This window comes from Trachemys scripta, chromosome 5 (genome assembly GCF_013100865.1).
Source record: "Trachemys scripta elegans isolate TJP31775 chromosome 5, CAS_Tse_1.0, whole genome shotgun sequence".
Taxonomy (NCBI): Eukaryota; Metazoa; Chordata; order Testudines; family Emydidae; genus Trachemys; species Trachemys scripta.
Window position 1 is genome coordinate 41,867,899 of NC_048302.1, and position 27,982 is coordinate 41,895,880.

The 27,982-nt window shown below is 38.2% G+C and overlaps 1 protein-coding gene across 1 annotated transcript in view; it reads left to right on the forward strand.

Annotated features, from left to right (window-relative positions):
* Positions 1 to 27,982, forward strand: part of FAT4 (FAT atypical cadherin 4) — a 239,440-nt gene that overhangs the window by 149,210 nt on the left and 62,248 nt on the right. The window contains exon 7 of the mRNA XM_034772506.1: positions 22,268 to 22,448. Coding sequence (XP_034628397.1) covers positions 22,268 to 22,448 — 181 coding nt within the window. The remainder of the gene's footprint in view (positions 1 to 22,267; positions 22,449 to 27,982) is intronic.

Sequence of the window (27,982 nt, forward strand, 5' to 3'; positions counted from 1 at the left end):
TGGCCATAATCTGGCACTTTCAAATAGTTACTAAATGCCAGTTGAACATCAAGTTGTTTCTGTATAATAATTATTATTTTTTCTTTCAATATACTTTCATGCACAGTTTCCCAGAAGTACTCTGACAATCTGAACTAATAATAGGAATAAGGTTATTGATATTTCCTGTTCGTTTTAGTCCCTACATCTCCAGCCATCCTTCACGTCTTCACTAGCTGCATTCCCTAACAACGTCTTCTTAATCTAGGAACAAATTCTCCCAAGTGCCTAAGAAGTTGTGAGCATTGTGAACTCGTATTTAGTGAGTTCTTGAAGCTTTAGAACCTCACAGGCATACTCAACACCTTGCTAGGATTTAACCCCAAATTCCCCTTTGTTCTGAATTAAAGAGTCCCTCTTACAGCATATGCCACCAATCAGAATACGTGAATGCACAGATGTGATTTATAAGTGGGAGTGACAGGCAAAATGATGAACTTTAGAATAATGTGATGGTGTTGCAGATGCTCCCCCAAAAACTCTAGTTGCATATTTACCAAGACACCAACATGCAACCATTCAAAAGTGTTTTTATGGGTTTGTTTCTAGCACATAAATCACTGTTTGGCTTAGCTGTACCTTTCTTTATGGCAAATTTGATGGGAGAAGAGAGGGTTTACTTTTTGCTCCATCTGGTGGAAATTCAGAGATGGGTAGACATTAAACTCTGGCAGTGTGACAAAAATTGGAGCGGCAGCTTTTATCTCAACTTCTTTAACTCTTTGAATGTTATTGTGGAGAAAATTTTAGCATTCCAGCCATCACCATCCTTTTATTTATTAGTTGCATGGATATTGAGTAGCACATCTGGAAACCTGATAGCGTCCCAGTCTACTGTTGAAATGAACTACAACTGTGTCATCTTGTATTTGCAGAATGGTGTGTTACCGCACAGCACAGCTAGAACTAGATATGCAGCTACTAAGGCAAAGCCTTGTTTGTGTTTTTTTTCTATTTCAAAATAAACTAGTAACCAGATTACATGTAGTTTTAACACTACTCTGAAAAACAAATCAGAGTGGATTGCTTGTTATAATTAGCAGTTATTGGTATACCTCTTTGATTAATATGTTTTGCTTTAGAGAATCTTTGTGATGAAGATTTGCATTCTTCCTTTCAAGCATGCAGGTGGGCAAAGGTTACTTCCATAGAAGTTATGATCCATGAACACAAGCTTTTGTATACGTGCAGCAGAAGGATTTGCAAGGAGTTTACCTCCTGGCACAGCCCATGCAACGGCCACGCACCAGAGCTGTCCTTGTGAGCAGAGACTATTTGCCCTTTCCTCTCCCAGCAAGCAAATAGCCCAAAAGGGGATGCAGAGGAATCTGGGCCATGGGCAGAGTGGGATTGATGCTCCAGGGGAAGCAATTGGATGGACCAAAGTTCACCTCCCTATGTTTCAAAGAGCCTCAGGGGGCACAAACTCTCTCCTTGGGACTCTCAGGGAAGGCGAAGTCTGTATTATCCCCTTCAGAAGGCCATGTGCAAGACACGTAATCCAGCTTCATGTGGATAAGGATTAAAGGCCTGGGTCCTCAATTTGGAGCCAGGGCATCATTGTTATGCAAATCACCCATCAACTCAAAGTAAGGATGGGATTTTTCAGAACACTCAGTGTTGACCTAACTCTGTTTCCATTAAAATCAATGGTAAAACTGAGCTTGTAGGCCAAATCTGAGAGCTTTTCAAAATCTCGCTGTGAATGTTTAGGGTCCAACTATCCCTTCCAACATCTCTCCTTATAAAGAGAGTCCTTTCTATTGAGATTGTGAGAAGGTGATGAAATATATCAGCATTTGACAAGGTATTTGAAAAAAGTGAATTTCAAATGGGATGAACTGCTTCTGCCTGACTGCTTGTTAGTGAGTTATTCTCTGTTTTGATGTCTTCCACAGCAAAAAAGATGTAAATTTATTTAGATCAATCCATATCTTTTAAACTAACACTGTTTTTCAGTTCCAAAAGGTGTGCAAGAGAGACAGAATAGATTTTGTATTTGGCACAGACTCATATCCCATAATTGGTTTAAATAAGACAGACTGAATCATAATGAGGTCAATCTGCTATATGCTTCTCTTTTGTTTTATGGGCTAAGAGAATCATGAGACTAGGACGAATAATGCAGGCAGAAACTTAATTACTCTGTACATATTTTAGCATTATAATTATTAATAACCTAAGATTTTTTTGTACTAGACAAATAAGACACAGATCCTCAAAGGTATTTGGATGCCTAACTCCCATGGGAGGATCCGGGCCTAAGCCTTTTTTTCTAATTGTGCCCTTAATCAATAAAATTGTCTAGTCTATAAACAGAAACGTGTATTATTTCTTAAATATTTCTGCTAGTTTCACTTGAAAGTAGTTGAGAACATGCCTTTTCAAGGAAAAATATGCCCTTTGGGGTTTATTTACCACAACCTAAAAAGGTTGATTCCCAAGTGCAAATGGTCGTCTCTCTCAACTGATGAGGGTTATTCCATTACCAACTAATACATGAGAACAGGCAGTAAATGAGTGCCATTCACCATCAGGAAAAATTTCCAAAGGGAAACTTTGCAGAAAGTTGCAAAAAGAAAGTGCTCACAGATACTTCTGTATAAGACACTACCTTGCCAGGCAGCCTGGGGTGCATACAGGCGTATCTCAGAATAACACTGAATACTGGTGTGATTCACTTTTATGGGTTAGTTTACTAGTCAATATTTGTCATTTTCTTTCATTTACTGATTAAAAGAGATTTGGCTATTTGTAAAGGTCAATTTGCAATAAGTGTTTAGCTAGACTAAAGGAAATACTAAGTACCATTTATAGTATAATACAAAAGACAAAGTGAATTGCTACTGCGTATTTCCCAAAGGAAGTAGCTACTGTGTGTAGGTGTTTCTACTCATTTATTTCAATCTATATTATTTATTACCATAAGCAATTTATAGAGCTTCCTCTGTGAGGAAAGTACAATTCTTTCACTCCTCAGCTGGCTGTAGCTGAATTTTTTCAAGTTTCCTGTAGATTTGCTTAGGCAAATCCCTTGAGTGCCAGCACATATGCACATAAGAGACCACAAAGTTTACCATAGCATATGGCAAACTTGAGTAGGACACAATGATATGCAATAATGTATCTACAGAACAAAATGAAGAGAGTAATATGTTTTACCCTTAGTACACCTCTACCTTTTAGCCAGTTGCTTTCCACCTTTTTCTTTGTTTCCAAGTACCCATTTTCTCTTCTCCTCTTTGTGCTTTCCCCCAACAGACATCCACTTCTATCATCAATAGTCTGTCCCTTTCCCTGATCAAGTTAGGCATACAGTCACCAGCAGAGAATAAAAATTGAGTCAGATGCCAATGTCAGTTTACAACCATTTGTAGGGTTCTTAGCAAAACAGATACAATTCCCTGAAACAAGGAGAACAGCAATGACCACATCATCTCACACATACAAACTTAAGTTAATACTTTTACTCCTGCCAACCAGTAGTGCACAGTGTTACAATAAAGCTTTGTTCATTCTGTTTCTGGACAGGCATGTGTTTAGGATGGCTCACCATCATCAATTTACTGAGAATGTTCCAAGTGAGAATGGTGACAAAGTGAGAACTGATGTTGGCATTGCCTCTGAAATATATATCAGGGTAGTTCAGGTTTCACCATAATACTATACATTATTGATTGAAAAGAATAAAGGCATGAAGTGAAGATTTCCAACTATGAGCTGGCATGAGTGCCATCTTGTTTGTTTTATATAGACTTGCCACCTTTAGGTATGCAAAGCAGGTATATCTTTTTTTAAAATGTATCTAAATAGGCCCTTCTCTCTCTAATACCATATTGCTTATAGTTTAGGAAAGTAGGCTAGAATCATAGCTCTTGATACTCAGAAAGTCCAAAGTCAGGCAAGAATTATAAAGCTATTGGAAATGTAAACTGTTACAATCTTAAGCTGCTGTAGTTTCATCTTTTGCCTAAATGTTACTCCATACATTATACTTAGCTTTGTAAATATTAGGTAGAAAGTGTTTTAACAATACGTTCTTCATGGATATGGTATTTTTACATGAAACTGTGAGAAATGTGCCAGTGGGTTTGGAAACTGCCAACTGTGGGAAATCGTGTGTGTGTGTGTGTGTGTGTGTGTGTGTGAATACTTCATCCTCTTGAAAGAATAAGAAGATAAATACTTGAGTGGTAACAGTGCTATGCAAAGAAAATGTCCTGCTCTTTGAGAACTATTAAAATTTTCCAGTCACGGTGATCTTAAACCCTGCTTAAACAGCACATTACACCTTATAAATTGGAAGTCTGTTAGCTAATTCTTCACCTCCAGGACGACAATTTCAGGAAGCTTAATTGCTAGGATAAGACCTGTAAAACATGAACATATGGCAGGAATACTTATCCTGAAGGTTAATCTTCACCAGTTGTATGTGATGTTTTTAAAATACAATTCAATAACATGCAACCATGATTAAAGGGAGCTCACTGTGGGATACACAGGAGTCATAAGCAGACAAAATTGACTTGGTCAGCAGTTTCTAAGGGAACCAGCCTCCCCCATGTTTTCTGTCTACAACAATGACTTAAAGAATAAGTAATTGTTGGTTTTAAAAAAATATGTTTTTAAGTTCATCTCATTGTTTAAGTTCAATTTTATTTGTTAAAAATGTTCAGTCTTCAAGGCCATTTTGAATATGGACCCCTTGTGCCCACAAACATGCATCTTCACCTATTGCAGCCTCGGTAACTTACACACAATATGAACAAATGCAGATGTGCATGTTTTACATGTGCATGTGAAAAGTTGCCTCTAAAGGCTCTTTCTATTAATCTTTTTTTTTTTCAAAATGCAGCTTTTTGCTGGGAAGCTTAACATAATTCTGGGTAAAAATGCTGTAGTTTTACTATGCATATCAGTCTTCTCTCAGAACTATCCCAAATGAGTTGCACTTTAGACATCATTAGCTTACAGGAAAGTATTAAGGGCTCTATGACACGATAGATTAATGCCCAAGCCTTTCACTGTAGGAGATCTGAGTTTGATTGCAGCAAATTACTAACTGGCATCTGTTTAGGTCACAAACCCGTTACAGAAAATATTGTGGGGAGCTTGCACAGTATGTGCCAGCACTATTCATGGCTCTAAATAGACCCTGCCATCCTTTCTCTTTCATGGTCAAAAGGGCTAGTGTGATCCTTGTTTGCATTATCAGGTAGATATCGAATAGGAGGAGGGAGTTTATTTTACCTCTGTGTTTGGCACTGGTGCTGCTGGAATACTGTATTCAGTTCTGATGCCCAAAGTTCAAGAAGGAAGCTGATAAATTGGAAAGGGGTCAGAGAAGAACCATGAGAATGACTGAAGGTTTAGAAAACCTGCCTTGTAGTTATAGACTTAAGTTGCTCAATTTGTTTGGCTTAACAGAGAAGCTTAAGGGGTGGCATGACCACAGTTTGTAAGCACCTACTTCAGGAATAAGTATTTGATAATGGACTCTTCGGCCCAATGGCTGGAAGTTGAAGCTAGACAAAATCAGACTGGAAATAGGATGTAAATTTTTAACAATAAGGGTAAATAACCTCTGGAACAATCAACTAAAGGTTGTGATGGATTCTCCATCACCAACAATTTTAAATCGAGATTGGATATATGCTCCAGGAATAATGTTTGGGGAAGTTTTATGGCCTGTGTTATACTGGAGGTCAGACTGGATGATCACAGTGACCCCTTCTGGGCTTGGAATCTATGAGTTCTAAAATTCACCTGGCTTTTTAAAAAATAATTAAAAAGATGATGGATTATAGGTATGTGTTGCCTTATCTGTCATACTTTATGTCAACTTTTACTGACAGGTGAAAATACACACCACCATGACTTCCGAGAATCCATTCATTTCACTTGGGGTTCTTCACACCAAAAGTTTACTGTCTAAAATTACTGATCATTTGGATCAAGCCACATATTCTAAAGCAGGGGTCATATGTTCCTTGATGGGAACTGGAATTTCTGCTTTCTAAAACCCTCCTCCCCCTGCAGCCTCAGGAGGAGCAGCACAGGAAAGAAAACCCTTAGCCCCTGCAAGGAGTGTACACACACTCCCCACCCCTCCTTGTGGCTGATTCTGATGGGTTGAACGCAAAGGTACACCATAACCCTAATGGTTCCCCAGCACCAAACGGGAGGGTTTATGAGCAATTCCTCCAGCTCTGGGGCACCATTTTGTCCTGGGAAGAAAAGATCTCTCATGTCGCTCTTTAGGATTAGAGTAGGACTGGGGTTTGGAGCCTTATTGTGAGTATTGTGTTCGTTGTTTTCTGGGGGCTAGGAAAGTGTTTTCCACTTGCTGCCAGTAAAGCGTGGGCAGATGGGTAACCCCCCCCCCAAACCTTAAGTGTTCATGTTGGTGCACTTTGGCAGGTGCCCAGTGCAGGTGTGATCATTCAGTGGGGTCTAGTTCCCTCATACACTGGAATTGGAAGTGGATTAGGAAAAGCATCTCCTAAACAGGTGGGTTTTAGCCCACAAAATCTTATGCCCAAATAAATTTGTTAGTCTCTAAGGTGCCACAAGGAATCCTCGTTGTTTTTGCTGATACAGACTAACACAGCTACCACTCTGAAACCTATCTCCTAAGCAAGGTGAGGGATGGGACTGGTGCTCCTAATATCTGGTACAATACAGAGACAACCCTTGAATGAAGGGAGCAAGGGTCTGTTCTATGGTTCTGGGACCAGGTTAATGGGGTGGGGAGCTGGCAGCAGCCTTTCCCCAGGTAGTACAAATTACAAAAGGAAGGATGACTTGCACTGGACGAGTTATTTCTAGGAAGTTCCTAGATGTGCTACTTAATAAAGTCACAGCCAAGGTAAACAACATTCCTGGTTTCTTCCCTTTCTTCCTGTGGCATCCAGGACAATGATGGTCTGATATATTTCTAGGGGAGCAAGTTCTCAATCCAAGACTTTCAGAGTAGGACGCAAAGGCCCTACTGCCTTTGTAATTTTATAAGGATTTCAGATTAACCAATATAATTATCTTTTAGATTCCCTGAACCAGTTGTCTTTTTAGTGACTAAAGAATTTTCTGACAACCTCTGAAACTATTAGGTTGTGAGGGGTTAATCCCATCCCTTGATCTCATCCAGCTCTGCAGCAATCCCTTTGAATTCTGAGCTCTGGTTGTAATTTCTTACCTCCACTTCTGCTGTTTAATCACACAGGCAACAGAAACCACAGTTTGATGCAAAGTTCATAGACACTAGTTATAAGATCATTTTTATTTATAAAACAAATACACTTTTATTTTTTTTTTAAATAAAAGGATTATAAACCAGAAATAACACAATAACCTTTCCTCTCATGTATATACCAACCTCACACAAATGTAAAACATTAGGTAGTAGTGTTAGTCCAAATGAGCTGCATTATATGATGTGGTGGGTCTCAGACCTTGCCCTATAGAATCTTGACTAGAGCTGGTCAGAAATTTTCCTCTGGAATAATTTTCTGTCGAAAAATGCTAATTCATTGAAATCAAAACATTCTGTGGGAATTGTCGATTTCAATTAACTTTTCAAAGGAAACCAGGCAGCTTTCCTGACGCTTGTCTGCCTATGCCCTTCCCCAGCAGCCTGTTGGTAGGGCTGCAAGGGAAGCAGGGCTTCCCTGGCTCGTTGGCCAAACTGCAGAGGCATCAGGGCTCCCAGGAGCAGATTTTGTTTCTGAAACACCAAAATGTTCCAACTGCAGGAATGTTCCAATGTTTCCTAAAAGAAATATTGCAGAATTTCACTCCCACAAAAGTGTTCAGGGTTTTGATTTCTTGTCCCAAATTGGGACAATACTTTTCCCCAAACCCTTGACATTTTTCATGGGAGTTAAATTTACTTTCCTGGCGACTTTCTTTATTTTTGTTCCTTCTAAGTAAAATTTCAGATTTTCTCTGACTGAACCCAGGAAATGCTTCACTTGTATGATACTTAATAACATGGATCCTTAAAAATACTCTAAGTGCGACCTCTTCATAATAAACCACCACCTTCAGAATTGGAACTAGAAATCTATTTGTAAAGCTCTGAAATCTAGGCCTTTATCTCTTAGAGCTCTACTTCAAGCATTACTCCCAGCCATGTGGGGTTGGCTCTTCAAGTCCATCTTCTCTACTTTAGTCTGTCTTGAAGCAGTTCCTCAGAAACTTCACAGCTAATCACATCCTTTTGTATGACATTAATCCATCTAGTTTTGGGCCTTTCAACCCTTCTCGTACCCTACATTTTTAAGTTTAAGAAGCTTGTTTCCTATATATTCTTCTGATCTTATTTTCATAGGCCCAAATTATCTTAAGTCTGGATTCCTGTTTCCCCCCCCCCTGTAATTGGTACCACCTTGTTACGGGGTATATAAACCCCACATGGGGATAGAAGAAGTTAAGGGGCAGTTCTGGGCCCAAATTGCCTTGGCTCATTGCACCTACAGAGGAGGAATTTAAAAGATAGCCAGACAGCTCAGAAAAGGGAGAATAGCAGATAAGATAGGGGGATGGACTTATCATGAGAACTCCAAAAGAGTCCTTGCTGCAAGGAAGAAGAGCTCGCAAGCTGCAGCTACCTCAGGCCCCAGAGGAGGGACTAATTTGTTATTAAAGATTAAGGAATTCTTTGCTCTATTTTTTCTTGGATTGTTTGTGAGACTGTGACCACACCCTGGACTGAGAAACTGAGTGGCAGGAAGTGACCCAGGGAAGCTTGATATTGCTTGGTCAGAGCCTTGTAGAGAGGGAGGGCCCAGGCTTCCAGCCAGTCACAAGGATGGCAACAGTCCCTCTCCCCTGCCCCTTTGAGATAAGGGAGAAGGCGGGGTAAAGATATTGGAAGCACTGAAATAAGGGTGTGAGGACTTCTGAGGCCTGGAGCTGGGTTAGAAACTCCTTTTTGGATAATGCTGAACATTTATACTTCCTTGGACTCAATTACCCTGGAAAGGGATACATTTCAGTAGTGACCTGGCTGGAGGTCTGAGTTACTGTCTACTATCCACTGCCATGTCAAAGTGGATATCAGCAGGGGATACTACAAATGGGAGAGTTGTGTTCCAGGGACCTAACCACTGGGCTGTATGGCCAGCAAGCCCAGCCCTGTCACAACACAATTAAAACTACTGTGTCAATATGTTTACACCTACTTGCTCCAGGCACTTCCATGGTTGTGGTATGTCATTGCATCTGAGAGCATTCTTATTTTTCAGGTTGCTTGATGCTTCTGCAACTTCTTCTAGAACTGGTTTGGTTTTATCAAATGGCAGGGTTCTCTTGGATTCTGTTCTTTCATAAGCCTTTCAAAGTAATTTCTCCACTTTCCTTAATCTGGTTCTCATTGATTAATTCACTTCCACTTTCATCTTTAATTACTTTGATCTCACTAATACCTTTACTTTGGTATGTTTCTTTCTCATCCTCCATTATTTCAAGATTGGCATATAAGCCATCCTTGGGTTTATCTTTAAAGTCTGCCACCTTTTACTTTTTCTTTATCTTTTTGGCTTTTTTCTACCCCTGAAAATCCTGCTGTGGGAGTGTCGCTTGCCAAAGCTTAAAACACTTTCTTTTCCTTCACAGCTTCCAAATTTTCTCATTCTACCACCAAATCTCACTGGGGAAAATGGCTCTTGCTTTTGTGTCACCAACGAGGTTCTTTGCACATTCTTGAATTTTGCCTTTATGTCTTGAGCTAAAGGAAGTTATCCCTTAGGTATCTCTTGTTTAAATTGATGGAAACAGGATTGGCTCCCAAACCATCAACAACAAAAGTCATTAATAAGATTGCTTAGTTGCAATTTTTTAATACAAATATATTAAGTTCACAAGTTTTGAAAGGGATTTAGCTACATGAAAATTTGAAGAGATAATGAAAAAGCTGTTCTGGAGCTAGAGGAAGATAAAAGTCAGGTTTTCAAAAATAGGTAGCTTTTAATAACCCGTAACCCAAAATTTCCTTCAGATTTTGTGTATTCATTCTCCTTTGTGTTCAGGGTAAAATTGAGAGTTTTTAAGCCAAATTCATATTCCAAAGTGAGTTACATGGACACTAAAATACAGCTTCATAATGGATGCTGTTTGCAGACTTAACTGTGAAGAGGTTACAGCATCTCCATAATTATTTAAAAACACACCAACATGGAGCAGTGGATCCTGTCTGCCTTTTAATGCATTTAGAAAGATTGGCTGCTCCACTGTGAGAAAAACCTCATTTACTCCATGAAAAAGTTAATGCTTTCTAATAACACACACAACTTCCAGTCTGGGGACCCATTCACCGAATATTTGACTGCAGGAATGAAATCAGCTTTGTTGCAAAGCAACAGATTTCAGTTAAGCAAAAATTCCATTTCTGTTGAATTGCTTTCCATGTTTCAGGATAATGATGTGTTTAATTTACGGGGGCCCACAAAAAATTGTAATCTGCTTGCAGTTTGAACTTTAGTTAGCCATTTGTTCTTATTCATTTTATTTTACTTAATCTTTTTGTGTTCTTTTGGTAAAGCAGGTGCCTGTACTTTTTTTTACAGGTCTATTGTCAATTTTCTAGCACTTAATTGTGATATTTTAGTACTTACAAAGACTTCAGGCTTCTGAGTTTTGAAAGGAATAATAGCTTCATTATTTCCAAAATTGTAAAATATGTCACAAATGACAAGATCCAGAACCTGTTCATATTTTAAAATGAACAATGTGTAGATCACAAACTAAACAGCATATTTCTGTTTTTGTATTTTCTTGTTTTTCTCTATGCTGTATCTATAACTTCACCATATAACTGAGCTGTTTTGCTAAACTTTCTTTTAACATATTCAGGAGTTACCTTGCCTGGTATTTGTCAATCTCCTCTGACTGTTTTCTTTTATCAATCCAGATTCACTAAACATTTTGGTAATCATTTCTCCTTCCATGCCAAACTGCAACTATGGTATTTAAAGCTGAACATATGTTAGAGAAGACACTGTCATGTACTTGAGCATTACAGTAGGTCAAAAGAGCTTACTCTGCCCATGTGTTCCAGAATTAAATCAGATGAATATAACAGGTGTTGTTTCACAATAACCATATAGTAATTAGCAGAAGATATACCTACAGTGATCTCTCCTTTTGTGTAGCTTTAAATGTACATATGTGCATAAAGAATGTGTAATGGTGAAAGGGAGGAAATATTTAGTTCCATACCTTTGGTGTGACTGCATTACTCATAAGTATTAGAGCAAAGTGGAGACATAACTGAGTTATGATTAGGTCATCCCAAAAAAAACACACAGAAAGTCAATTTTTTCTCTGTGTTTGTTATTCTGGCTGTGTGTTGTGGAAATTCTGTGAGATGAAACTATACCTATCTGTACTGTGTCTACTACAACCTGCCTGCAATTAGTTTCCTTACAATTCTGTATGGTGCAGGGAGTCACTGTTTATTCCCCCTTCCTCTTATGGAAAAACGTGGGTGATTCCACTGTCTAAATCTGAAGATTTTATGATATCCATGCATATCATGGGAGACCAGCCAAACGAAAATGTTTGCATGTGGAGTAGAAGAAGGCCGCTGGTAGATCTCCTCCAAAAGTACATCTGAGGTTGGTATAAGTAGCATGAAGCAGAAGGCGCACCTTGCTTCTACACAGCTGCCCACCCTCCAGATTCCCTGTAGCTTCTTGGTAATATAGCTTCTTCACAGCTCCCATGCTTGTGCCAGCCCTGGAACTTCTTTTAAAAGTTCACTGCACATAGAGGGAAATTGGCACAAGCTACCTTCGTCTGTAATGTGCACCAGTTTTCCCCAGAGATTTGATGGAGCCCTACCTGCTGTCTTCCCTAACACCCTCCTCCCCCATCCAACTGTTTTCTTATATGCCTGGTTTTTTGTTGTTATAAATACATTAATGTAAATGCTTATCTTTCTGAACTCAGTACTTTTTATTACTGAGGTTACCAAAAAATTCTAAAACAATCCCAGATTACATGAGGATCTGCGGCCATTTGTCTGAATGTATTTAAGGTGTGTATAAGTTTGATTCTTAGTGACTGACAGCTAGAAAATAAACTCTTAAATTGGCTTTCACATAGACCACTGGTAATGTAAACCAGGCATTGAAATTTCAAAGTCATAGCAAATTAAATACTAATCTGTTCCTCCAGATTTTAAAGATTTGCTTAAGCTGTCATTCTAATCATCTACATTTCTTCACTCAATGTTAACATTAAAAGCCTGTATTTTATTAATTATCCAACAGATGCCTGATTTTTTTCCCTCTTGAGTAAAACCTTTCAACCTGGATATTCTGTGCTATTGCAGGATCTATGTGTTTTTTGTTTTGAGAAAATGTGATGATAAAACACTAAAGAAACATTCTCAAAAAAGAAGGAACCCTCAAAGAAATACTATTTTTAAAAAGATTGAAAATAAACCAAAATATTACTAACATTACTATAAATTACTGATAATAGGCCACATTCTGACATTCTCTCACCCTATGCAACCTTACTGAGGTTTGCACAAAATTTGGTTCATGTAATCAAGGTGTGAGTACATGGGCATACAGCGTTGGGCAGAAGGAGTCCTCTGCAGAGAAATCTCTCGTCACTGTTACTGTTTATCATGCTTGCTTCGTTATCAGGAGGCCAACTGACTTAAATGGAATCACAAACCTCTAAAAATGACCTAAGATATCTCGTCTAAACCCCTGTATGCCATGATTTTAAGCTCTAGAATCTCAGGACCTTCCAGGGCTCAGAATGAGTGCTAAGTGGGAAGCAAGAAATCTTGTTGTTCCAATGAGATAAAGCTCTATTTGTTAGCACTGTTGGTTTATGAGATATTGTTTAGCTAGATTGTTTGGAGTGTTTTAAAGGGCAATTGTTTGTAGTTGTCCAGAGGTTAGAATGTTAGAATATGGACTGGAACTTGATTCCTGGGCAGAAGGCAGCAGAGGGGAATCAAAGATGCATGATAAATTAAATAAAAACTTTGGACAATCTTAGGGAGAGTCTGATCCTGTAGGGTGATCACTCCTGATGGCTTAAAAAATCTTTGAGGGCATTCAGTATCTCTCTGGAGGAACTTGGCACCTCACAGGACTGTGCATTACAAAACAAAATATTTTCAGTTCACTTTTAATATGAAAACTAGTAGCAGTTTTGTTTGTGTAAGAAAGCAATATTTGGGCCTGCTTCACTACTGTGTTACATCAATTTTATTTTTTAGCATGTTCCTTAGTGCTTTCCAGAATACAGATGGTCTTAAGCACATGTTCAAGTACTTTCCTTATTCACAGCCAAGATTTGGAGCCACTGCTGTAGATAAAAATCAATGTATTTTGCATTAAAAAGGTATGGAACCACTCTTCCCTCTCTCACCTCCCCCCCCGCAATCATCATCATCTTATCATCCAAAAACACCTTTACAGACATGGGAAGCAGTACAGCACCACCATTCATTCATGTCCATGTTTTGTTCCTCCATTTAGCCAAGCCAGGTCATGCCCCTGCATTTGATATCCTACCATCTAGTCGATGGTTGACCTCTAGGTCTGCTGTCTTTGGTTACATTTGCATTATTTTCTTTGGCATCCTATCATCTGTTTGTATTCTACAATGTCCCCACCATCTTAATCTTTTTGATTGCAGCCAATCCATACTCCGATTTCACAGAGGAGCCTACTCGCCTAACTTCTTCATTTGTCTTAAAATCATTCCATTTTACATCTGCCATCTTCTAAAGAACTCTCATTTCTACTACCTACAGTCTTCTGATGTCTGTTTCATTTAATGTAGCTGTTTCCAAAGAGTTATACTGTTAGTAAACTGTTTTGATAATATTACATTTGATTCCAGGTGAAAAAGCATCAGTTAATTTCATGCAGCACTTGTAGCTAAAGTACATCTCCTTTTAACCTCATCTTTGATTGAACCTTCAGCACTGATCAAGCTTCCTAAGTACATATAAGATTTTACTTGTTTTGTGACTTTGCTGCTTCATTTCAGTACTTTATCTCTTGTCCCTTTTCCAAGATACAATAAAAGACAAGAAGATAAAGTGGTTGTAAGTTCATGTCGACTACACCAATTTTCCAAGAATAGCAAAAAGTATCATTAATTCAAACGTGTGTGCCAGTTGTACATCATCTGTAGAAGCTAAAGAGTTTAACTCTTTACCCAGTGTCACACCCTCCCACTCTATCACTCTTAATGTGCAGTTTAAGAACATGCTGAACACTGCAATTCCATCCCCCTTGTCTTAAACCAAATTTTGATTTGAACCAGTTACTTAATTATCCACCAGTTCTTACAGTACTACAAGAGTCTTTGTACATAACTTTTATAATTGCAGTTATCATATCTGGAACTCCAGATGATTTTACTACTTTCCTCCAAACTGAATCAAAGGCCTTAGTGAAGTTGATGAAAACTGCAAACATCTTTAATCCCCATTCTCATTCCCCCCTGCTCCCCCCCCATCAGCGGTCAGGGTGTGAATATCTGATCAATGGAACTTCTGCCTGATCTGAAGCCACACTGTTCTTTCTCTACTACTTCCTCTAAAACTGGCATTAATCTGTCGCCACCTATTTTCATCATGATTTTTCCTAGTACTGATAATTATCTTACAACTCTGTAATTATTCTAATCAGCAGGATCTCCTTTCTTTGGGATTGGTAAAACTATTGCATTTAGCTAGTCACCCAGTACCTTCTCTTGCTCCTATGCCTTCTCATATATGCTTTCCCTAATACTTTGATAACACCTGTCCTGCTTTCAGAGTAGCAGCCGTGTTAGTCTGTATCTGCAAAAAGAACAGGAGTACTTGTGGTACCTTAGAGACTAGCAGCTCAGCTGTAATACTATCTATTCCTGCAGCTTCATTTCTGCTTCTTTTTTATTTCTTTTTCAGATGGTGGTTTAATGCTGAGATACATTTTGTCTTGCAAGCTGCCCTGTTCCTCTAGCATGTCTAGAATGCTTGCATCTGGATGAACTTCAGGGTTCTGCACTTTGTCAAAATGATCCTTCCATATTTTCAGCACCTCTTTGGCATTTGTTGTCAGTTCACCAGTGACCTTCTTACCACTTGCATCATTGGCCTGATTGTGCTTCTATACAACTTAACCTCATTTTCATATATTGTTTTCTTGATGTCTTGTCTAGTTGTTGAACCTCTTCTTTCCAGAACTTCTGCTTGTCCAATTTTTGTGATTCACCACATTGTGCAATGCTTTTACTACTTCTGCTTTCCCAGCAGTCTTTAAGTGTTTATACTTTTCCTGCAGTGTTCTTGTTTTGGTGCTTGTCCAGGTTTTCATTGTTTGCTTAGGCCATCCAATAACTTCCTCAGCTGTATTTTGTATCACTTTCTTGAATATTTTCCATCCAGTCTGTGGTGAGATTTCTTCGTCATTGCAAATCAGTGGTCTGAAATGTTCTTCAAGCATCAACTTATATACCTTCCTCACAGAACTATCCTTTAACTTATCAAGATCAAATTTAGCTCCAGTTGTAGCCATCTTTTTCTTGGACTTTAACGTCATCTTAATCTTTCTCATTAGTAGACATGATCACTGCCACATTCGATATTCCTATAGACTCTTAACATCCAACAGTGACCAGTGCCTTTTACTAAAAATAATGTGGTCAATCTGGGTTTTAGTTTAACTGACTGGTGAGTTCTGTATAACCTTGTGTATATCTTTGTGAGGAAACCATGTACCACCAATAATCAGATTGTGCATCTCACAGCAAGTTTTTAACCTTTCCCCATTATCGTTTGCTGCCCCAGTGCTATGTGGTCCAACACTGTTCATTTGCTTACCATGTCCTCTACCAACCTTTTGCATTCATATCTCTCATTATCAAAATCATATCATGACCAAGGATCTCATCTACAGTGCCATCTAACTGTTAATAAAATCCTTTTGTCTCTTCCTCTTCTGCTGCTTTTGTTGGTGTAGAACAGCCGGTCAACTGCAGTAGTAAATCTGGCTATGAAAATCCTCTCAAACGTCAGTTTCCAGCTGCTCACTGCAACCAGATCCCTGTGCTTCGCTTGTCCACCTGAATGTCAGGTGTAAAGGAAAGTATAATTTCCAGCTGTGAATTCTCCTGTATCCAGCCAATATGACTCCTGTATGGCAGCAAAGGAAACCTATAACTTCCTTTATTCTTCTGCTACTAGCTCAGTCTGGACTGGAGCGAATAGAGTTCTAACATTCCAGCTCACAGTACATGTGATATGTTTAGCAGTTATCTGAAATCCACGACTATTTCCATTTTCTAGGCTTGACAGGCCTGGGTCAAAATCCATATAAGTCAGTCTGGTTTGCTGTACTATAACAAGTAAATTTCAGGTATAATGGCTTGTTAATCCACCCTATCCATCTTATGGGAATGCCATGTGATAGCCTGCTGGCCTGCTAGAAACAGGTATCAATGGTTCCACATTAGTCTGCTTGCCTTCCAAAGCTAATGAGCTTAGACTGCTTGTATTTTAATCATTTTTTCTTCTGCTAGACAAATATATATCTTTAAGTGTATATCTTTCAGGTAAGAGACATATCTTTAAGAGTACTAAAAGAAATCATAAGAGGCCCCATTTTTAGCAGTGTGTGGGGACTTAGTTAGCTTTCATTAATCATAGCAGGACCTTATGTGCTGCATTGCAGCACACTGAAAATATAGTCCTGGGAGTCATTCCTGAAATTAGACGTAGGATTTAAACTGCATTTAGAAATAAGTGTAGCATTTCCCAGTGAGTTGATCGTAATGTTGTATTACAATGGCACTTCATTTAAACTTTGATGTACATCTCCAATTTTGTACTTACAGTAGATTTTCATATAACATTATTGTCAATAATTCATGATTATGGTGTAGCTAGCTATTTCATAATTCATGTTCCTACTTCTTATAAATTTTTGCTTATTGCAGGACTGTTGCTTATTCAAATCCCATGATTAATTTATGTGCGTCTTAAAACAGATTACGTTTTACAGCAACCTTATCACTTAATTCATTTTATAGACAATTATACACAAATACATTGAATTTAATAATTGTGATCTTTCAGAAGGTATTTCTGCTCTGCAGCTCACAAAAATCCAGTAATAAATGTTTTTAAAGAATATGTTAGATAGCTCTAATAAAATATGTTTAACTGGCTTGCACCTTTTCGATGACACAATATCATTCATGCCTTGAGATGCCAGCTGGTTTTAAAATGTTATTTTTCAAATGACTTTACTGTAAAAAACTAAATTACACGTAATGTGATTCATATAGTAATTTTTTCTTCCTGTAAATGTTGTCCTGGCCCAGAAACTGTCCTGGGATCTGTTCTGTTATAGTGCACTTCATAAAAAGTGAAAAAATTCTCTGTTTCCAAAATTAAGAAATATTCTTTATATTGTTTTGTGTTAACAACGATGCTACGTTATGTTTAATAGAACGAGGCAGACTAGATATACTATTAATTATTATTATTATTTTATTTTATTATTATTTTATTATTACATTTTGTAAATAACTTATGAAACTATCAGGGCACTGGTCCTTTAGGCATGCATGCCCTGTTACAGGATGCCAGAATTTGGAGAATTTTAGTTGCCAGCTTGAGTATGTGACAGAGGTGCCAGGTGATTTGGGATCGTGTGATTGCCTTTGGGACAATATAAAGAAAAACTCTTAGTTTAATCTAGGGGAGTCCAAAGTCAGGAAAATTGCTAGGAAGCTACCACCTCCCAGGTCATCAGAGGGCAGGAGGCCTGGGACTAGAGCCTGTGAACCTAAAGAGGCCTGATACAAGTGACTGTGAAGCCCAAGGAGAAAAGCCAGAAATAACTTGAAGCTGAGACAACAAGGGTAAAGAGTGAATACTTTAGCATGGATACTTTTTGTCTTACAATATTAATAAACCTGACCCCCCAAAAAGGGGATGTGCGTTTTAAACACTACTTGTGTGGCGTATGAGTACCTTAAGGGTACTGAAGAAGAGGAAACTGAGGCACTTGTTCACTTGACAAGGGCCTGGAAATGGTCACTCTGTAATACCATTATTTCAATAAGATTAATAACATATTTTAATTTCTGTGTTTTACGTGGTTAAGTTATTGGTTTGAGTGAAAAGGTTATCACTCCTTCCTGTAGGAATTTAGTAGTAGTACAAAAATAACTTTCTAATCTGAAAGCAGTACAAATATTTTTTTTCTCTTTGTGGGCCCTATTCAAGACTTTCTACTCAGATAGAACTGCAACTTCTTTAATGATAGTTTTGCCTGAATAAGTAGCCCTGAATGATGGCTTGATCCAGAAAAGCACTTACGTGTCGGCTTGCATGAATCAGGGCCTGATCCTATACGTTGCTGGGCCTCTGATGAGGTGCCCTCGACTTCTGTTTACTTCACAGGGAATTGAGGACTCTCAGCATCTTGCAGGGTTAAATCCAATGATAGAAGATAATGATGATTGTTAATAACAGTAGCAACATTTATCAAGTTTCTCCTATTAAATACTTGTAGTTAGTGTTGTGGGATTTCCCCTCCCTTGATTGTGTTGGAGAGAATGAAAGGGTGCGTGGCGGGCACCTGAAGGGCCAGAAAGGAGGAAGCAGCAGTAGGTGAGGCAAGAAGTGACAGGATTTATTACAGCTCACATCATCTTTTAAAATTCACCTCTGCTCTGATGCCTAAAAACTACTGAACACTGGTGTGCTGTGATTGCAGCTTATTATGTTAATCATAATTGTATAACATCTTGTGCTATGCTCCTCCCTTGCCCTCCCAATCTGTCTGCTCTACTTGTCTCTTGTCATATACTTATATTGTAAGTTCTTTGGGGCAGAGACCATTTTTCCTTCGCATGTGTGTGCAGTGCCTAGCCACAAGGCACTATCACAATACAAATAAATAACACTGATGACAATAATAACAGTAGTGACAGCATTGATATGATGTGAGAGTGGAGTAAAAAATCTAAAAACGAATCTCCAAAGCAGAGAGAACATCAGGGTTTTCTGCTAAATTTAGTGCTGCTAGAGTTAAATTCTGCTAGATACAAGACTGTCTGCAGGAATCTGCTGAGTCTTGTGTGATTCGGGTTTAGCATTTTTTTTTTTTAAATTTAAACAGAATCTATTTACATTCAGAGATACTTACCGGAGCTTGCAATACAAATTCTCTCACTCAGTATAGGATCACCACACTTTTCAGCAATTAGCTTTGTAGCATCATCAGAGACCCTTACGGTATATTTTTAGCATTGTATAGGAGGACTGTCATAGCTAAAGTTAATGGAAAATGGACTAAAGTTAATTATGAAATTCAGGGAAAATTGGGGGAAAATCCTGTGGTCCTCTGACAAACTGTGAGAAGAACAATCTTCAGAAAGAACTGCTATCGAAGCAGAATTCAAATCTGGGAACTTGGCCTGACCATGGAAACTACATTTGTCACCACAAATATTGCATTTATGTCTAATGCAACCAATGTAGTCACCAAATTAAAAAGGACCAAAATCTGTGGTCCTTAATCAAGCAAAACTTCCATTGAAAGTGCTGAGAGTCCTGCTTGGTTGAGGACTGCAGAATTTGGCCCCACATCACTGTTTTTCCATAGAAAGTGCCTTCATGTGTAATTTCTTCTTTTTTCTCAGCAACTGCCCAAAAGTCAGTGGATGTGAGCTAGTCAGTCAGTTACAAAGGAGTGAAAGTTGTCAGGACTCAATATGAAGTTGCAGCTGTAACTTATTATTGTCAAAAGCATCTTACCTGGGAACCACTGCTGCATCCCTGACTCATGCAAGTACTCTTATTAACTTCAACTGGATTACTTGCATAAATAAAGAATACACATGTAAAAAAGAGTTGTGGCATTGGGCCCTTAAATACACCAAAGGATGGAATGCAAGGTCTAGACTCAGAATCCATCTTCAGTTCCCTTCTGTTTGCCATCAGTTCACCACTAGTTAAAGATTGCTGAAATACTAAGGATGGACAGGGTGGATTACAGAAAAACTTTAACAATTCCTGGATGGCTCAGAGGACTGAAAATATTATGGGATATAGGCAATGGCATAACTCCCAGTGACTTCAGTAGGGTCAGGATTTCACCCCAGTACTGTCTTCTGCTTTACCAATTAAAATTCCACCCAGATCAAATGTGTCCAGAACTTTGCTAGACAATGCTCTGTGTGGAATACGTTGGTGGTCTCAATCCAATTTTTAATGGATAGATATCACCATTACAAAAGTATTATTAAATTTAGCACTAATTTTCATCCTTTTTGACCATTTCACTTAAGAGGCCAAGGATTTAATTGCTGTGTAAGTAACAATACCATCTCTCTTGCTCTCTCTTAGATAGTCCCATCAGGTTAGTGTTGAGATACATTGAAGAAGCTTGTGTTGCCATTAGTTATGTTATATTTCTTTATTCTATGGTTAAACCAAGAGCTTAAGTTTCCAGTGCTCTCTATCCATCACCTTTAGCAAGCATTACATTGACTTTTAAAAAGATGGAATCAAGCCTTTACTGTGAACTGACTTTCTTTTCCTGGTTGAGTTACACTATTAATGCTATTTGAATATGATTTAGATTAGATTAATTTTTCTAGTATGTCTAAAATACCTAATCATCTGTGAAATGTAACAACTTTCAACTTTGCATTTCATTAACTGTCAGGTGAATGAGTCAATTAAATGTATTTGGAATGCTTGTACCCGACACATGCAATAACTGAGGACTCTTTCATTTAATGCAGTAATAATAAACATTCTGTGAGCAATATTTCAGCAGCCAAGAACACTTTTTGTAGCCTTTTCTATCGGCAAGTATTTGGCTAAATGACATAACTGAAAACAGGGTACAGAATGAATCAGACTAATGGCTTCTTGTAAAATTCCCAGATGAATGTACATTATTGGCAAAAAAGAATTACTCAATACATAGCATAAAAAGAACTGCATTGTGTAAATCAGTGGTGTCAAACATACACCCTTTGAGCTGGCAGCGTCCAGCTCAGTGTTGTGATCCAGCCTGTCTGAGCAACAGACTTTAAAGTGAAACTTATGGAATTCTTTGGTAAGTTTCACTTTGCAGTTCTTTCACTCCCTTCCTTTGTGCTTTATGCACAGATCCTTCATGTACTTTGGTGTTTTTGGCAGCTGTCCAGATGGAGAGTTCATCACAGATTCTTCCTTCGAGGCAGGAGGATACTGCGCCAGCCTGTAATAAGAGTTAAAACAGTGAGAAATATAATCATATTGTTTCATAGAAAAATGGGGAAAGACAGACTCAGAAAACTACTAAAGTGATTAGATTGTTTGGCAGAATAAATGTATTTGTTCTTTGCCCCAGAGTGAGTATAATAATCCTGGTGAAGCTAATATGATTAAGGCCCCTTGTTAACATTTTCGTGTCTTAGCTTGCATTTGACAGAAGAAGGGGTTCACAGAGTAGATTCTCGCAGATTAAACATGAGATGTCCACTCACTATTTCTCATTTGTTCAAATCCTGCAAAGATCAGTATTTAAAAGCAAGACAAAACATAGGTTAAATGAGTTCAGTCCAGTTTCTTGTAAACCAGTATCCGCATCACAGTAAATACTATCTGATTTGGCACTAATTGGCATCATTGTTGGTAGTTCCATCAAAGAAATCAAGTTTGAATGAGTCTGAAAATTGAACTACCCTCCATCCCCCAGAGAAGATCACTCCAGGTCAGGATTGTGACATACTGAGGGAGTGAAATGAAGGAAACTAACATTCCACTGCCTCTGCTTTATTTGTTCTGTGGATAAATAAATTGAGGGCTTGAGTATCCAAGGCTGTCAGTGTGCCATCTATGACAGACTTCCATTAGAGAAAAAGAAAAAGCAACCACATGTTCAAATTGGGCCTGATGGTTACAGACAAAGCTTTCTGTTGTTTCCAGTTTGTCTTTATGCACAGAACTTACACTACAAAATATTTCTTGAATAAGATAAGACTGAAAACTTTTGTGTGTGTGTGTGTGACTTGTACTTTGTACTCAGATGGCCTACTTTAAAAACCAAACTAGCCCTGTTCTTTACATTGAATTGGCTTTGCAGCTCTGGGAGCTGTGACATGCTGAAGTGTTAGATTATAAATTAAGAGTGGCATATCCAGTATCAGTATTGTTGTATTTGTAACCTCTAGCGTTTTAAATCCCATTTCCCCCCAGGATCTCCTGCCCTTACTGGCACTGGAACTATTGCTGTCACAGTGGATGATGTCAATGACAATGTTCCTACATTTGCCTTTAAGATGTATTCCACCACCATTCCAGAGGATGCACCTACAGGGACGGATATTTTGCTAGTAAACTCTTCAGATGCTGACGCTTCAATTAATGCAGTTATCAGGTATGGCCTTTACTTTTGATGGATTTAATGCTGCCTGATGCATCATATGAAGATGAAGGTTTTTCCTACTGCTCATCACCACCACCTAAATACTAAAGACAAACAAGGATGGTGATTTGTACATGGCAATATTGTTTCATCAAACCTGGGATTGTTAAAAATCTTCTAAATGGTAATCTAAAGACATGATACTGCAATTTATTTTTAAAATCTGCCAAGTTAAAAGCAAATTTAATTTAAACTCATCTGAGTTTAACTGATTTCTAAAACTTTGGATCCCTCTAAACACAAAGAGAAACATGGATAAAGCAGATATATTTAGCAGACTGCCTAACGACCGTAAATTGGCCAAATGCCGTAGGTTGGACTAGTGTACATAGCAGTATATATCAAATAAAATGGAGATGAATGGGATCATCCATGATGAAATGGAACAGAGATAGAGAGTTTGTTACCTCGCTGCTTCCTGTTAACTTTGTATAGTCTTTAAAAAAAGACTATACAGGTCCAATTCAGCTGCGCAAGTGTAGCTCCCTCTGATGGGACACAATTGGATATAAAGGTTGTAATTAAGAAGGCTTAATTAATTAGTGCTTCTAAAGTATTTTTATATTCATTGATGGAAGTCACTGAAAAAGTAGAAACTATTATTCTTGAAAGTTGACCAAATCCAGAAGTTTAAATCTGATGACCTTTGAAATTGGGGAGTACACCTCTACCTAGATATAACGCGACCCGATAATGTGGTAAAGCAGTGCTTGGGGGGTGGGGGGGTCGGGGCTGCACACTCCGGTGGATCAAAGCAAGTTCAATATAACGCGGTTTCACCTATAACGCGGTAAGATTTTTTTGGCTCCCAAGGACAGCGTTATATTGAGGTAGAGGTGTGATTTGGATTTCAGAACTCATATACCAACTCAACTCAATAACTAGTGCTGGGGTTGATTGTAAAATTGTATACCTTTGTTGTTCGGTTCTGTTTTGTATTCAGCCAGAATCTCACAAGAATAGTTGGTTTCTGCACTGTGGAACTGAAACTCTGGCTTGATTATCACTTCAAAAGTTTTTTTTCCTCTTACTTAATTGGCCTCTCAGAGTTGGTAAGACAACTCCCACCTGTTCATGCTCTCTGTATGTGTGTATATATATCTCCTCAATATATGTTCCATTCTATATGCATCCGAAGAAGTGGGCTGTAGTCCACGAAAGCTTATGCTCTAATAAATTTGTTAGTCTCTAAGGTGCCACAAGTACTCCTGTTCTTTTTGTGAAACCCTAGCCTGATTCAGCTTTGATCTTAATTATCAAACCTTAAACTTAGTTAGATTCAGATCTAAATGGCACTTTCTCAGCCACTTCTAATTTTAGAGTCAGATTTTCAGACTTGGATGTTTAAAGTCAGCTATTCAAGTACCCTTCCCACTAAGACTAAATATGGATTTAGGTGCCTAATTTTAAAGCTCCAAGCTTGAAAACTGAATTTAACAGGAAGAAGAAGAAAGACTTAGCAGTTAGAATAGCCTCCAACATGCAACTTATAAGCATCTCTGTATATTGCAGAAGATATACAGGCCATTTAATGATGAATTGGTTCTAGATGCAGAAATATCATTACCCACCTTGCAGTGTCATTTATATATGTTCATGTGGTGACCTTCCTTGATTGGTTGCCAGTGGAGCACATACATGGGCAACTACTGTGCTTAGTTTGAAGATGAATAAGCAAAACAAATACTACAAAAGGCAAAACATGAATTGTTTTATCCCATTCAGAAAAATCGATGAAAAGGGAGAGTTTGACAGTTTTCTTTTATGTGCCAAATGTTTTGTATAGCTCTACTGGCACAATCATCTTTTTTAACTGGGCAAATTCCTACTGTTGAGCTCTGGCAATAAGCATTTTCAGAGACAAGAATAATGAAGATGTCAGTTACAGGCTAAACATTACTAAGGACTGATGTGTAATGGAATGGAATGGAAGGCAGTCTCGTATTAGTTATTAATCACTCCTAACTATTGAAGAAGACAGGTGGGTAATCCTTTCCCTTTTAACTTTTGTGAATACAAATACTAATATCTATGTGCCCTAAAATACACAGCATGGGGATAAAAAAATAGTCTCAATGTCATTCACTTTTGCCATTTCATTCATTTTTGTCTTCAAAGTACAGAATAAAATTGCTGTGGTCATAAATATAAAGATACAGAGAACTAGATTGTAGAAAGGTAAACATGTACAAAATATTATATTTCCTTTTTAACCTGCTTGATGCCTAGAATAGGAACTTAGTTTTTTGGGCATTTTTAAAGTCTTGAAAGGCATCCAGATGTAATATTTATAAAATTTGCTACAATTAAGCTTTTAATTCCATGCAATCTTACTTCGAGAACATGATTTTGGAAAGCCTTATTATCTTACAGAAAAGGATCTTTGCAAAGCAAAGATTATAGTGTTTATGTCTGGTGATCAGAAATTATCAAAGTGCCTTCAGATGTCTTTAAAGTAATATGAACTGTTTTGGAGGACTTATTTATCAGCCTTTATCATTTCATCCACTGTCATCTCAAAGTGGAATAGTAAAGAGAAATGGTTCTTTCAAGTGTAGCCATTTAAAACAAAATTGTTTGTTTGGGGGTTTTTTTTAGTCTTAGGATAAACTTTGCTTTGCTTGGGCATTATTTGTCCAGATTCATCATTTAGATAATACATGTATTAATAGTGTATACAATTACAGTAAGACTTGATTTTACAAAACTCTGGCAGAAGGTATAAAGGACTAAATATTTAGGGCCTGCTTTTCAGAGGTGCTAAACACTCAAAGACTTCAGTAAATTCTGTTAAAGTTGAGAGTCCTAAGCACCTCTGAAAATTGGATCTTTAATTTCCAAGACTATTGTGCCAAATTCTGAATCAAGAGTCCCACATCAAGCCACAAATAACCAAAACAAAACAAAAAAACAACACTCCCCCTCCCCCAAGTTATGCAAGAATCAGATAAATCTCTGGGAGAGGCAACCTGATGATATATACACAAATCCTAAGTATAGCTCTTTTTCTTCTGTTTTCTGTGCGGTATAACCTAGAGTCATTAAAAAAGGTTGATGCAGGTGTGTTACACCCAAAGGTCACATGTAGACATATAAGGAAAGACCAAATTTTGTGCACATCAGTCACAAAAGTCATTCCAGGACAGAATGCAGGACTTCACAGAACTTTGCAAGACCATTTCATGAACAGCTGGCCATGTCCAGAGGATCATATAGTAATAAAACTACTTACTGCTGATCTTATTTTGAATAATTTGGGGTTCTGTTAAATTGTGGTCTATGGTTAGTATCTTCTTTGCTTGCAGTGAATTCTGCAGCGAGAAAGCCATTACATATGAGTGCCCTGTGGCCACAATTTTCTAGTAGATGGGATTCTGAAGCCCAACACCTTGTAATTTATGTCTAAGGAATATTCAGATAGAGTAAAGTCAAAATACAAGACTAAATGCTTGACGTGAATCGGCACTGTTGGGCCTCTATCCAGGGAGTGGGGTGTAGGAATCACCTGGTCTGGAAACTGATCAGAGAATATAGCCCCTGGATATTTGAAGCTAGTTTATATGAAGTGGATTATATCCATTTTGCTATGAAATGTGGTTTTTTCGGATTGTGAAGGGGTCAACTCACCGCTGGTGCCTCTTCGTGGCTGGGTGTGGTGTAGCAGTTCCCTGGTTGTCTGAGAAGCTCCTGGCTGCAGTCTGCCCTTTCCTTAGAAGCTGAGGGTTGAAGGTCTGTTCTCTGCCCTCATCTGCAACCTAGTTCTGCTCCCCTTTTAAGCTCCTTCTGCAGCCTTGCAGGTGAGGTGGGGCAGGACTGGCTGAGTCCAGAGCAGCTCCTTAACTCTTTGTTGTCCAGTGTGGGGTTTATATACCCTATCACAGGAGTAATACCTCGAGTTTAGGTCACTTTTCATAAATACAGTATGTCAAACATAGACTCTGGTCCTGCAGTTGGCTCCATGCAGACACGGAGTCCCATTGACTTCAGTGGGGTTCCTCAGAGGCAAATCCTTGTGCCAGCTCAGAACACCACTGAAGACAGTGGAATTCCACATGGGTCCAAGGATCTGCCAGTGTGGAGTCAGTTGTGGGACTGGATCCATGGTTTGTAAATATATAGCATGCCCTTGTAAATCAGTACCTGCAAAGGACAAGCATGTAAGACAACAATGTAGCAATATTTTGTAATACCAACATATTTTTATTTTCCATTGTATACCTTATTGTAAGAAACCACCTTGTCCCTTCTGCTGCATCATGGCAGCTGTGATAGGCTGAAATTCTCATTGCTGTGAGACTCCACTGTTAAAAGGACAGTCTCAGTGAAGAGTCCTTGGCTCTGGGTTCCACTCCTTGAGGTCCTCCAGAGCTGAGTTTAGTAAATTATAGGATACAGTGAAAGGCACATCTTTTTAGATTATAAGCTCTTTAGGGCAGTAATTCTGATTGATTATGTTTGTACAGATCCTGACACAACCTGATTGTTGCTTTTAGGTGCAGTCACAATATTAACAAATAAAAATCTTGTGAATCTCCATTAAAAATTATGGTCAATGGATAAATATGAATTTATTGGCAGAGCATGGGGGTGGGAGATTGGGGTGAGAATGGTTTGATTTGCGGCCAGTTGTTGGCAATACTGATTGTCTGTATTTTTTGTAATTATGCTGAAGTTCTGTCCTGGAGCATACCTGTGCTTTGGAGTTGTATAGGTTCAGCACATTGTGTATCTCTGTACTTTGTTATTTTTTTAATTTAAAAAAAACTTCTTTCTGGAGTCTTTCTCCATGGAAACACTAGTGTTGTCCTTTAACAAGGATATTGGCAAAAATAGGGTGAGAAAGAGGATGCCTAATGACACTGTCATAGCAGCCTGTGTTAAAAGACACTGCAGGTTAGAGGTGAAATTTGCACATATGCATTCTGTAGTTTGAAGGTTTAGTGAGACTTAAATAGTTCATTAGGCCTTTGGAAGGCTTTCTGCATAAAGGTGAATTTCACCCCAGACTAATATCTCTTTAGCCAGTAAATAATTACACATAGCCATCTTATTAAATAATAGTTAAGCAATTATGAGTATGCCCAGGGCGCTTTCTGGGGATTAATGACTTGCTTGGGAGAGTTTATTGCCATTATTTCCAGCTGGTTATTGATTCCCTAGGAAATGCCCTGGCCTATGTGAATATTCCTGTCATAACCCATTTTGATTTAAAATAAGAAGCAAAAATAATATTCCTATGTATTTTTTTCATACAACCATTCTTGTTCTGGATCAGTACTGAAACATTAGGTTGAACAGTGCTGCTGCTGTTGATTCAGGCATTTCTGAAAAAGCAATTCTCCCTACAATTACATGTTTTGTTTTTATCAAGGTTATAATACCATAGACTGGAATTATCCACTTCAACCTTTTGTTTGCATTTGAAAAATTGTACAATTCATTATATTATCTGGTCATCTGGAAAAAAATAATAATCTACAACGCAT